We start from the raw sequence: 12411 nt of genomic DNA, 5'->3' as shown, positions 1-12411 counted from the left end.
GGGTTATGTCTTACTAAAAGGAGTCCCACAGTGTGTTAAATTGCTGCTAATGATGTTGGCAGAGTACATCAGTTGCAGTATAAAGTAAAGTACGGCTATAATCTTTAGTGTCGCGAAAGAAAAACAGAGAAGATTGTAAAACTTCGTACATTCAGACCTTACATCATCACGATCACACCGTAAATGTTGAATCTGTTGCGTTCCTGTCCATTTCCCCTGCAGCACTCGTTTGAATATGGAGTCTGGGTTTTGTTTACATCTGTTTGAGATCATTGAGAGGCCTGCATTTCCTTTTGGTGTGAAGACCTCAGCGCTGTTTACAACAACAGCTGTCTAGACTCTCTCATGGAGAAATTGCATGCAAAGCCAATGGAGCTGACAAAACCAACTCGAGTGTGAATATACTTTATGTGGCAGACATTTAAAACGGTTTGTTAATAAAGGCCACTAACGAGAGGGTTACCATTTCAAAAACCTTAGCTGTAGCAACACAAAATTCATAAAAGGTTGTAACAGCTAATATATAAGACATTATGACAAGAACAATTAATAACAGACGGATCAGATTAATAATTTGATTTCCAGAGAATGGCTTAGCATTAACAACAGAACTGATTGACACCTTTCTTGTTTCTAAGTGTCCGCCTCCTACTGAACGAGCGATGTAGGCGGGAACCTTCAAGAAACTCTTTGGTGATTGGCTCTTTAGCCGTGGTCAGGCTGGTGCCATCTAGTGCCTCCGCTCAGTTTCATTTCTCTCCAGCGAATAGATCAGGAATCGGAATACACTAGACGGTTTGCAAGATCCCCAGAAGTTGCAGACCGCGCACTGACCAATCAAAAGAGCTGTGAAGTCATGACGTCAAACTCAAGCACCTGTCTGGGTCCCTTTTGTGGTACAGCACAAGAGTAAACAAAACGGTCGAGATGGATGTAGACGAAGACAGACATTCAGTATTGGCAACTATTCCTGAGATCGAGGATTTAAAGCCGGAACAAAGAGAATGTTTGTTGAATTTAATCAAGGGGAAAGACGTTATTGTTCTTCTTCCTACGAGATTTGGTGCAGTACATACAAATAGCAGCGATTGGTTAAAAAAAAAAAAACACCTACCGTCAAGCGAACGACTCCTAATGCATGAATCCTAATGAATCCTAATTTTCTCAAAAATCGAAAGTGCTCCTTATGTTTTAATTCTGACTGTGCTTACTGACCTCAAACCGATTTTATGCGGTACATGGCGCTCAAAACCTGTCAAAATGTTTAGTACGACTTTTGTAAGCTACATTCACCAAGACAGGGAGGTAACGCCGGGCAAATTACGCCACGAACTGTCAATGGATCGTGGATGTCTGGGCTCAGGAATAAATCTTAAGTGTCATCTGTTTGTTTCGTTTAATGCTCCTTATAATTCGGTTTGCCTTTATAGTCCAAAAAAGTACAGCAACTGTTATTTCGATATCTGTTTTGTGCACAAAGCTCTCATTTGTGTCACTTGCTTTGCTTCTGTGCTGATTCTGGTGTTGGTTCAGTGTTTTACCAGTTTAAAATTGCATAACAAATAAAAAGAAAAAGATTTGGCTCTTTTAAAAATTGAGATCCAGTTCCAACCATTCACATTGAGGAACCGTTCAAAAGAGCCTACTCATTCACCAACATCACATCACTATAATCCAAATTATATTGTAAACAGTGAAGACTTGACTACTGTTTTCTAACATAGATCATTGTCGTAGATCTCTCCTTCGTGTTCTTTAAGCTCCAGAAGCTGCAGCTGCCACCGGTACGTCATCACGTCCTGGGAACCCTGTTAAAAGAGTGGAGATTCCTTTATCAACTCTCAAATGAACTTTATCAAATCTCAAATGAACCCCGTCCCATGTACAATCCAGCGTGTTGATCTGTGTGAGAACTTGTCCCTATGTTATGAGACACTGGACGTCTCAGATGTTCTTCACACTCCATCAGCGCGCACATCTGGACAAACAGCTGGGCTCCTGGACACACAAACTGACCGCTCTTTAACAAGTCTGCATTTCGCTGGCGCTTCCTGTCTGCACATTACCACACTGTAAAAGCTGGGTGAAGAATGATTGGGATTTAGAATTAACCTTTAGAAAGTTTCTTGGAACTAGATTACTTGTTTCGATGATTTTCATGTTTTTCCTTATTTCTAAGTAGAGCGAGTGATCTTTTTATCTTTGACTGTGACTGCACGAGCACTTAAGCAGGAGGTGCATTAGCAAGTTATTTCTCTATTCTGAGGAAAAATCAATATTATCACACATTTTTCTTATTTTCAACCAAACTGGAAAGGTTTTTTTTTTCTAAACAATTTTTTTCAATTACATTTTCTGAAAAACAAGCACAGTAGAAGATCCTGGCTGAAAATCTGGAGATGAGTTCCTAAAGCTCTGAAGGATGGGTCAAATGAGGACTTCAGGGTTCCCATCGTCATGGAAATCCTGTAAATGTCATGGAAACTGAAAATGTCATTTTTCAGGCCTGGAAAAGTCATGGAATTTTCTATATTCAATGAAAGTTTTGGAAAAGTCACGGCATTTTTGTATTTCTTTCACAGAACTACAGTGTTCATCAGGCTGTTGTGATTATTTCAAAACGTCTGCACCTTTTGTTTAAAAGAGACAATAAATGCACTGACAGTATTTTGAATGTTAAAAACTATAATACCAAACCATAAGGTGAGTTGAAAGGGTTAACATTTCATATTTAGCCCTAAAAGTCTGATCAATTCTACACATGTAGGGTCATGGAAAATTCCCTTTAGGTCATAAAAAAGTTTTTAAATTTTTTCAGTGAAAAAGAGTGGGAACCCTGGGGCATAGTCTTACTCAATTAATAGTACCAAAAAATAATAAAAAAAAGTTTTGATAATAAAAATAATCTAAATTTAATAATAAAACTCATAATAACTGAGTATAAAAAAACTGATCAGAACTACCCAAAACTCCGAATTCAAGCACGAAGGTTCTGGGTTAACATGCACAACAGGTCAAATCCTCCAGCTGATGTAGTCCTGACCAAGACTAACTCAAGATCTGGAGATGGGTCCACTACTCCTGACAGGTTACCCCAGCAGCATTAGATTTCTCTACAGTAGTGATTAACCTTAACTGTACAGGTCTTATATTACACAAAATGGAGTCTTATGAGCTTTAAGCCCAACGCTGAGTTTTGTTTTGAGATATCCTATATTATTATTATTATTAGTCTGTTTACATCCAAAGCTTAAAATGCTCTGTTCCACCTTGTTATCAGGTTGACAACTACCTTTTACCTTTTGTTTAGTAGAGATAGGCAACCCCAGGGCTAAACTGATCCAAATGATTCTAGTGAAGGTGTATGAAGTTCACCACATGACGTCACAAGTGTTTTCTGTTTGTGAGAAGAACTCAGCCTAAATATGTAGGTTTGTGTGTCAAACATGTGTGAATGAAACAAAACACTCCAACTCCAGGTATGTTTTTGATGATAAAACAACATTATAACATACAAGCAGATCAGAAAACATGTGTATGTGTGTAACATGGGTCCTTTAAAATAATCAAAGTTTAGCAATAAATCTAATAAATTCATACAACTTTGTCAAAACTACTCAAAATTCTGAATTCAAGTTCCTAGAAAGCTCTACATTTTGCAGTGCATACTTGTACTACTCCTTATGTTTGTTTTTTACATGTCCAGTTGTGTTACTAGAAAAATCATATGGCCCATAGTTTGGTCTAGTCTAAACAACTGACTTAACACTTTGCATATGTTTGTGAGCTTTGCCAGACAGGAAATGTAAGCCATATGGATCCGAGGCATTCTTGCAATGAATTCAACCAGCTTGTCACAGCGACAGAGACAAATGTTGTTTTACTATGAGAACCATAGTGACGAGTTCACGCCTGGAAGCTGTAAAAGTTGACGGAGATTATCAATTTGTCTGTTTTGTTGAAGAAAATGTATAGTGGCTAAAAGTTGATGACATTTATAGAGCCCAGAGGATTTGTTAAAATGCGTTTTTATGGGGTGATTTGGGAATTGTACACTGCTTGTTGCGTATACGTGAATGGGTCTGACCAGGGCTTGAAAATAAAGACATTCCTTAGTGATCCCAGTTGTCTTATGAATTTTGTTTGGCTGGAAAAAAAGAATAATAGCTTCTAGTCTACCAATTTCATTTCATAGGATTAATACTTTTCACCAGTGGCAGTCTTCTACAGTGTTTATAATTAAAGGTCCAATATTACACAAAATGGATTCTTATGAGCTTTGAGCCATGTTATAATGCTGTTCCCTCTCTCAAAACATGAACTGAGCCCTGAGTTTTGTTTTGTTTCATTTACACGTTTCCGTAATCCTGGTTTATTAGTCTGTCTAGTGTCTATATCTACAAAGCTCAAAATGCTCTGTTCCACATTGTGCTGTCATTAAGTGGTTAGTTTCTAGTTATCAGCTTCTTTTACCTTTAGTTCAGTAGAGATTGGCAATTTCAAGTGTAAAATCATCCAAACGATCTTTCACTAGCAAAAGGCGAATTTGCCTCTGAAAATGAATCTTTCTAAAAACTCCAACTAGAGTGGAGATTCTGGAAAACTATGGTTTCGCATTTGCATGTAAAGTGAGATAAACAGAGTTTTAGGAGCTGACGCGCCAAAAGTGCAACCAGTGTTTACCTTTTGCTATGATGATAATCATGAAGCATTCAGAGCAGCAGTTGCATCTGGTGCAAACACTTTTCGTGTGTTTGCATTTGCACACACAGCAGCTGTATCATATCCATGACCAGAGACGAATGAGGCTCAGAGGTCAATAATTTTGCCACATCTCCACATCTGTGGAGAGGCGAGCCCACTCAGTAATGCAAGTTTTTCAAGGTATTTTAGAGTAATACTTACAACTGTAATAAAATAAATGCTAGAGGTTTGAATCTAATCCAGGTGCTGCTCGTAGGCTTGGTGTAGATATGATGGCACTCAATAACGTTTTTATGCGGGTTGATGTAAACAAAAACTTCTGAAATCCTATGTGCACAATGTTATTTCGGAAAACAGAGGGAAGGAAATTTTCATTTCTCAACATACCTGGCTATATGTAATCACAGCCTAAATATGCAGGTTTTTGTGTTAAATCTGTGAGCGAGATACTTTATGTGAATGAAAGAAAACAAAACTCCTGGTATGTGTTTGATGAGGAAACAACTTTATACATAGATTAGAAAATGTCATAAAAATTTAATTGTTGCTTATTTTATTGAGGAGTTTATTGTGGCGTACAGAGATTATCTAGTGAGAAAACAGAATGAGTCGTATGAATCTCCCAACGCTGAAATCCAGTTGATTTAAACCTGATTGGTCACTTCCTAAACCCCAGCACCTGCAGCCATCATGACTCAGTGCTAGTGTGGCCTCATACACTCACAGAAACATGTGTGTTCCTCTGTTCTTAGGCAAGACACTTTACCGATATTGCTTAGTATAGAAATTTCCAAATAATTTCCCTTGTGGATCAATAAAGTTTGTCTAAGTCTAAGTATGAATGTGGTGTGTTGGTGAGTGATTGGTGGTTGGAGGGTCTTACTGCAACTTTATGGAGTAAATGAGTAATGACTACAGTCCAAATCCAGGTACAAAAACATGTGTTCTTTCGCTGAGAAAATGAACTCTTACTTGGCTCGTCGAAGGGCCAAGAACAACTCCACCTAACAGACCAACTCCAACCAACTGCACCTTTAAGTATGCATTGATTAAAACAAAACACAAGATATATTTAATGAAGGAACAGCTTTATATTTATAAGTATATATAAAAGTTTCCATAAAAGCAGTCTTTAAATCCCCTTTATTACACTATTTTATGATCTACCATATGTTATAATGTTTTTTTCTGTGTCAAAAACATACTTGGAGTGTGAGAAATCTCCATACACCTACACCTTCAGGCCAAAAATTGACAATCTCTACTGAACTAAAGATAAAAGTTAGCCAAAAAACCAGAACTTCATGACATCACAGAGCATTTTAACCTTTTGAGATGTAGACAGACTAATAATAAAGGGTGTAAATGAAACAAAACACAACTCCAGGTTTGTTTTTGAGGAGGTAACAACATTATAACATGACTTAAAGCTCATAAGAGTCCATTTTGTGAAATATAGGACCTTTAACTTTTTATTTAATATCGCTTTTCGTATGACTAAGGTTCAGTGGAACATGGAGTGGGCTTTGTGAATGTTCCACAGTATTAAAACAGATGTAGACATTAGCCTCGGACTTCTGAGTCATCTTTCCTTGTTTGGCCTGGTCCCATAGTGTCTTCTGATTATTTATGCTCCCTCTAACAGTGTGTACTTTGGCAGACCTACTGACAAATATCCAGGAAATGGAGAGAAAATGCTACAACAACATAATGCAAATGAAAAAATCCATGACACAGTGGTAATACGCCGTGCCCAGTCCAGGAAGACCTCGCGAAAAGATTAAGTAGATGAGCCCACAGCCAACTATAGGGCTAATGATGTTAAATGGTGCCTGGGCCTGCATCGCCGCTTGCGACCGAAATACATTATACTAGCACACTTTGGCTAAAACACCTGGATTCTACTGGCAATGTTTACTTGTGGTAAATCCTGGACTTGATAGTTAATAATGTACTGTAGTAAAAGTAGTGACGTTTTGAAATAAAGCAATTGTTTACAGAAATACCTACAAGACGAGAGCTACTGTCTTCACAAGTAAACCATGACTACATGCATGAATTTCCGATTTGCGGCCATCGTGCAATGCATACTGGGAAGGGTTCTCTGAAAAAGTGAGCATTAAACCGCCATGTTTGATTTCCCAGTGGGATGCGTCTATTGTCAAAGCCGATATTTTCAAGATCCATATCGCTTTTGTTTCTGGTTCTGATATTGTCATATTTTGATTGTGTGGTTGTTGGATGTCCTAACATCGGAAAACAGGCTCCGGAGGTTTGCGAACTCCATAAATGCAAAGGGAATCAGATCTGTGTGACTGCAAATCTCCGTTCAAACTGAAAAATAGTGAAAGGTGAAGGCAATGGGCAGTATGATACACAAGAAGGACGAAAAGGAAACCTTTGACTGCCTAAGAAATCATCCTGAGTTTGCAACGAACATTTTGTATGTGGTGCACCAACGAAGTAAAATCCCGTTTGTTAAGCGAGAGGTACAGAAGACAAACAGGCCGAGCTCGCACTTTCTTGTTCTTGTGGTTTTACAGTAACATCACGTCTTGGTCTCTTTGCAGTGGAAGGTGTTTCTTGGGGAACAGCTGATGCCTTTAACTTTGGTGTTGACTTTATAATTTAACTTCTTGGGTTCTTTTTAAAGACAATGCAGTAAAGTGTGTTTACCTTGTTGACATGTTTCGGCTGCTAGCTGCAAGCCATCTTCAGAACTGTCACCGGTGTTGGTGGTGACGTGTCGTATATCCGCTGTTGTTACTTCCTGTAGGCGTGGTCAGCCTGATGGATCTGGCAGGTCGCTCAGACTGACCACGCCTCCCGTCGCCCGATATAAATTCGTAACCAAGATTGAGCGAGGGACCTGGAGTTTTTTGAGTGAAAAAAACAAAAAAAGCCATTAAGAATTAAAGAAATTTGTTATGCTTTACAATTAATTAATGCAATACAATTATCCTACTATCGTATAACTGAAGCTGCTTAAGAATGTAAAACCTGCGACCATTTCACTCTCCAGTCCATAGATCTAACATGTATCTTCTCTGTTTTCAGGCTTGTTCCCTGCTGTCTTAAACCTGGCCACCATGGCGGACATCACAGCTAATGCCACATGCGGAGCGGAAGGGCCTGAGATGCACTGTAAACTGGTGGACCACGTCCCGGGACAACCAGTGAGGAACTCCCAGTGTCGAGTCTGCAACCAACAGAGCACCAAACCAAACGGTGAGACATCAACTACTACTCATGTTAATATAGAGAGTATTCTTTTATTTGAATATTGCTAAAATGAATACTGTATTTTTTGGACTATAAGTCGCTTTGGAGTATAAATCACATCTACCAAAAAATGCGTAATGAAGAACAGTTCTTCAGATAAACTATAGCATAAACAACAGAACAGAACAAGTTTAACAAACTCTCCATCTCACTCCAAATCACTAAATCCATTCAATTCTTCTTCCTCTGTGTCACTTTTGAGCAACTCCACGACCTCCGGAGGTAAACAGTGTGCTGCATCCTCTTCTGTGTAGCTGTTGTCAGATTCAGCATCAGTTCCAGTTAGAATTATTCCGGTCTTTCTGAATCCCGACAGGATGGTTTCAGTGTCACTGAAGTCCAGGCTTTGTTGATCCATCCAGTGACGTCCAGGAAAGTTGCATGGTGAATCCTTCCGGTTGTCAGAAGTTTCTCACTCACTCCAAACTTTCTTTCTGCTGCTTGATTACTGTTTTTGGCTGCAAATTTCACTACTTGCAGCTTGTAATCTGTAAAATATAAATTTCTTATGGGGGGCATTTGTGTTCAGTCTTCTCAGTTGTCTTCATGTTTGTTTAAATTTAAAATTTTCAGTGGTACAGAAGTAATGGTGCGATCGACTGACATGATACAGACAGGACAGAGGCTCTTTCTGCAAGAGACATGCACAGTAGAGCCAAGTGACAGTGGTACAGAAGTAATAGGAGCAGATACTGACACACAAGACTAGAGCGCCCTCTGTCGGCTGTCAGTGTGAAAATTTTAAAATACAAGTCACACCAGAGTATAAGTCGCAGAACCACCCAAACCATGAGAAAAAGTGCGACTTGTAGTCCGAAAAATACTGTACATTGAATTTGAAGTTGTGTTTTGTTTCACACATGTTTAATACAGAAACCTTGAGTATTTAGTATTTAGTTTATCTCCCAAAATGAAAAGACTTAGAATAAAGGAAGTGCTCCACTGTGTTTTAAAACTCCATACACCTTCACTAGAATAATCTGGATGATTTCAGATCTCAAATTGCAAATCTCTAGTGAACTAAAGGTAAAATGTAACTGTTTTGTAGACAGACTAATAACAAAGGGTTACTCAAACATGTGTGAATGAAACAAAACACAACTCTGGGCATGTTTTTGACGAGGTAACAATATTTCACAAGTTTCAGTTTTGTATAATATATCACCTTTAAAATGTAATCAGAGTTATAAACTGCAAAACCAAGCCAAAATCTTCTGTTCACCAGTTTTCTCTAAGATGTGCTCCTTCTCTCCGTACTTCCCTTTGACGGATAACTCCAGCGATCCCGTTCATGAATCATGGCTCTTTAGCTAATTACTGCTCAATTGGCCAGATGTTAACCAATCACTTTGTCAGAAACGATAATTGCGCATCCAGCCGACCAATCAATCGCAACCTGACGCCGGCACAATAAAGACATCAGTCCCAAGTTATAACTCAAGTAGTCAACTAGACACACACACACATCCTATCTACAGTGTGTGTGTGTGTGTGTGTGTGTGTGTGTGTGCGTGTGTGTGTGTGTGTGTGCACTAATCCTGCTCTTAGGCCCCAGAGCACTAACCAGGAGAGAGGAGTCAGCCAGGGGCCCAATTCATTAGCCTGTGCTTACTCAGTTTGTTGTAGGTTTAGAAAGGAGAGTGAAAAGGGTTAGGTTGAACAATACTACAGGGTTAACCTTTTTTTTTTTTTTTTTTCTTTTGACCAATAGGACCTTTTTTTTTATTTAGACAGTGCATGCCCATTTAGTTTTAGTTTTTGTTCATATCTCTAAATTTTTCTCAATACAGTGGTCCCTCGTTTATCGGGGGGGTTACGTTCTAAAAATAACCCAAAGTAGGCGAAATCTGTGAAGTAGTCAGCTTTATTTTTTACAATTATTATATCAGTTTTAAGTCTGTAAAACCCCTCACCACACACTTCATACGCTTTTCTCAGACAGGACAGTTACAATCCTTTTTGCATCCTTCTTAAAACTTATCGCTGCTGTTGTCCTGACGTTATTTTCCTCCTTCTTTATGTAACAAACCAAACATTAATTTATTCCATAATGGCGCCCTAAAGCCGTGTAATTTCTACCTTCCTTCAGTGTGTCCAGAACTTTTTGAGCGGTGGTTTGCATCTTCCTCTGCCTTTTGGGCGCAACCACAGGAGCCTTTGTCGGTGCAGAACGTTTCGCCAACATTGTGGGTTTTGTTGGGGAGAAAACTTGCAAACATACAGCACTTCAGAATCACACTGCTAGAGATTGAACATTTATAATATAAATTTGGCAGCTGAACACATTCTGTACTGATTGATTGATTGATAATGGTCTACAGTCCCTTAGCCAATCAGGACGCAGGAGGAGAAACACAATGCGTGTTCATACCAAAAAAAGCATTCAGAATTGCACAAAAAAATCTGCAAAACAGCGAGACCGTGAAAGGTGAATCGCAGTGAGGGACGACTGTACGTACATATGACATAATTGTTTTTAAAAGATTATTAAAACATTTTTTGTTCCTAAATATAGCCCATTTTAGTTCTGATGTGGACTTGGTTTTATCGTAGTTCTTTAGTACTAATCTAGTCCAAGTTTTAGTCCAATGAGATTAATTTGGTCTTCCGATATTTTATGTTATCAGGTTCTTTTTTCAGACCTAGAGTTTTGTTTCAAACCTGACAGTTTCGACTGCTCATTAGTGGTCTTCCTCATAGTGGTCACGTGATGTTGCTGTGACGTGTCTGGTCAGCTGATTTAAACAGGTTTTGGCGCTGTCTTCCTACCTCCTTCCTTTTTTACTCTCACACACCCGGGATACTGTCCTGAGGAAGTCGGACTGCAGATGGCGCTGTCGTCTTGTCTCCACCGGTAGGAAGCCAGCGCCAAAACCTGTTTTTAAATCAGCTTGACCGGGTACGTCACAGCAACATCACGTGACCACTCTGAGGAAGACGCTAGTAAGCAGTCAAAACTGTCAAGTATGAAACAAAACTCTAGGTCTGAAAAAAGAACCTGATAACATAGTCCAGGTTTTGTTTCAGGTTTAGTCCCAGTTTTGATGTGGTGCAATCGTGAACCCAAATTTCATAAACGTGACTTATCTTTTTTCCCTTCAAATCAAAGTTCCAATGTCTAAATCCAGTTGGTTGAAACCGAAAATGCCTCCCTCTGAGTTGATTGGTCACTACCTAAACCCTTAGTACTTGCAGCCAGTCATGAATCAGTGCTAGTGCAGCCTTTGCAGCTCAGGGAGGGGAATTCTGGAGGTTCTGAGCTTCCACATGAGACTTATAACCACAGATCTATAGTAAGAACTGTAAAAGACACCCTGCCTAGTGGCCACTCCATAGGTACTGCAGCAATTTAGTTTATTTGTAATTCGATTTGTTCAAGCTTATAGAAATATGCGAAATAAATGGGAAAAGTCAGTTTTTAAAGGAGTGGATCATTGTATGTAGAAAAATGAACCTATATATAAAAAAATCAACAGCCTCAATACAGGTACAGTGAAATAAACTCAACATCACGGTAGAAAAAATAAATAATTTGCTTATGAAAACAAACGGAGCACAGTGATGGATAGTGCATTGTGACAGACCAGTGTACGTGAATGGGAGCCCAGCACAGTGTGAGTGACTGGCCTAATTTGCCGTGACTAACTGAGGTTAATTAGCTGACTGATTTAATTTCTGACACGTTGATGGATTTTTCTTTTTATATTGTTTTCACACATTAAAGGGCTCTTACTTTACATGCTGACAGCTTCCTAATTCACAGTTTGAGGTGTAGTAGATTCATTTTCCAAACTAGTATTTTGCTTGAGTGCATTGAGGAAAGACTAATCTATGACCTTGCTGATAAATAATTCATTGTTCACTTTTGCAGTTTTTCAGAGAATGGTTGTGTTGTTGTGTAGAATTTCCTGTTAAAAAAAAAAAAGAAAGTAAAAGCGGTTTTCAGAAGTGCAAACCTGAAAAACTAGAGTCATTTTAAGACCATTCTCCACCCCCTTACATTTATTTTGAAAGGAGAGTGGACGTTTTATCAGAGGAATACAGCTCTTTTTCTGACGCTGATAGTTGCCATGGTTTTCAATGAAAATGTCCACAATAAGTGCGCACTTGAGTGACAGCCGCCAATCAGACTTCCATATCTCATCTCAGTTCATACCTACACACGCACACACACACACACACTCTTCTGTTTTCTCTTATTTCCCTTTAGCCTTCATGTTCGTTTCTCTGTACTTATTGTGTTTATTACAGAATTGATTTAATTCTTGGAAAGATGTTCTGAGAAGTGTTTTTGATTCTCCTTCATACAGAGAGACATCCTGTAGAATACGCCATAGACGGAACAAACCGCTGGTGGCAGAGTCCCTCCATAATGAACGGCATGGAGTACCACTACGTGACCATCACCCTGGACCTCAAACAGGT

The 12411-nt window shown here is 39.0% G+C and overlaps 1 protein-coding gene across 1 annotated transcript in view; it reads left to right on the top strand.

Moving 5' to 3' along the window:
* LOC110156398 (laminin, alpha 2) overlaps window positions 1–12411 on the top strand; it is a 332216-nt gene that overhangs the window by 66545 nt on the left and 253260 nt on the right. Inside the window, 2 exon segments of the mRNA XM_055149659.1 lie at window positions 7762–7932; window positions 12297–12409. Of these exon segments, the coding sequence (XP_055005634.1) occupies window positions 7794–7932; window positions 12297–12409 (252 nt within the window). The 5' untranslated portion in view covers window positions 7762–7793.

The sequence above is a fragment of the Boleophthalmus pectinirostris genome, unplaced genomic scaffold (genome assembly GCF_026225935.1).
Source record: "Boleophthalmus pectinirostris isolate CB_2022bp ecotype Guang Dong unplaced genomic scaffold, ASM2622593v1 HiC_scaffold_13, whole genome shotgun sequence".
NCBI lineage: Eukaryota > Metazoa > Chordata > Actinopteri > Gobiiformes > Gobiidae > Boleophthalmus > Boleophthalmus pectinirostris.
The sequence above is the reverse complement of the archived record's forward strand: the minus strand, read 5'-3'. Positions and strand labels throughout refer to the sequence as shown.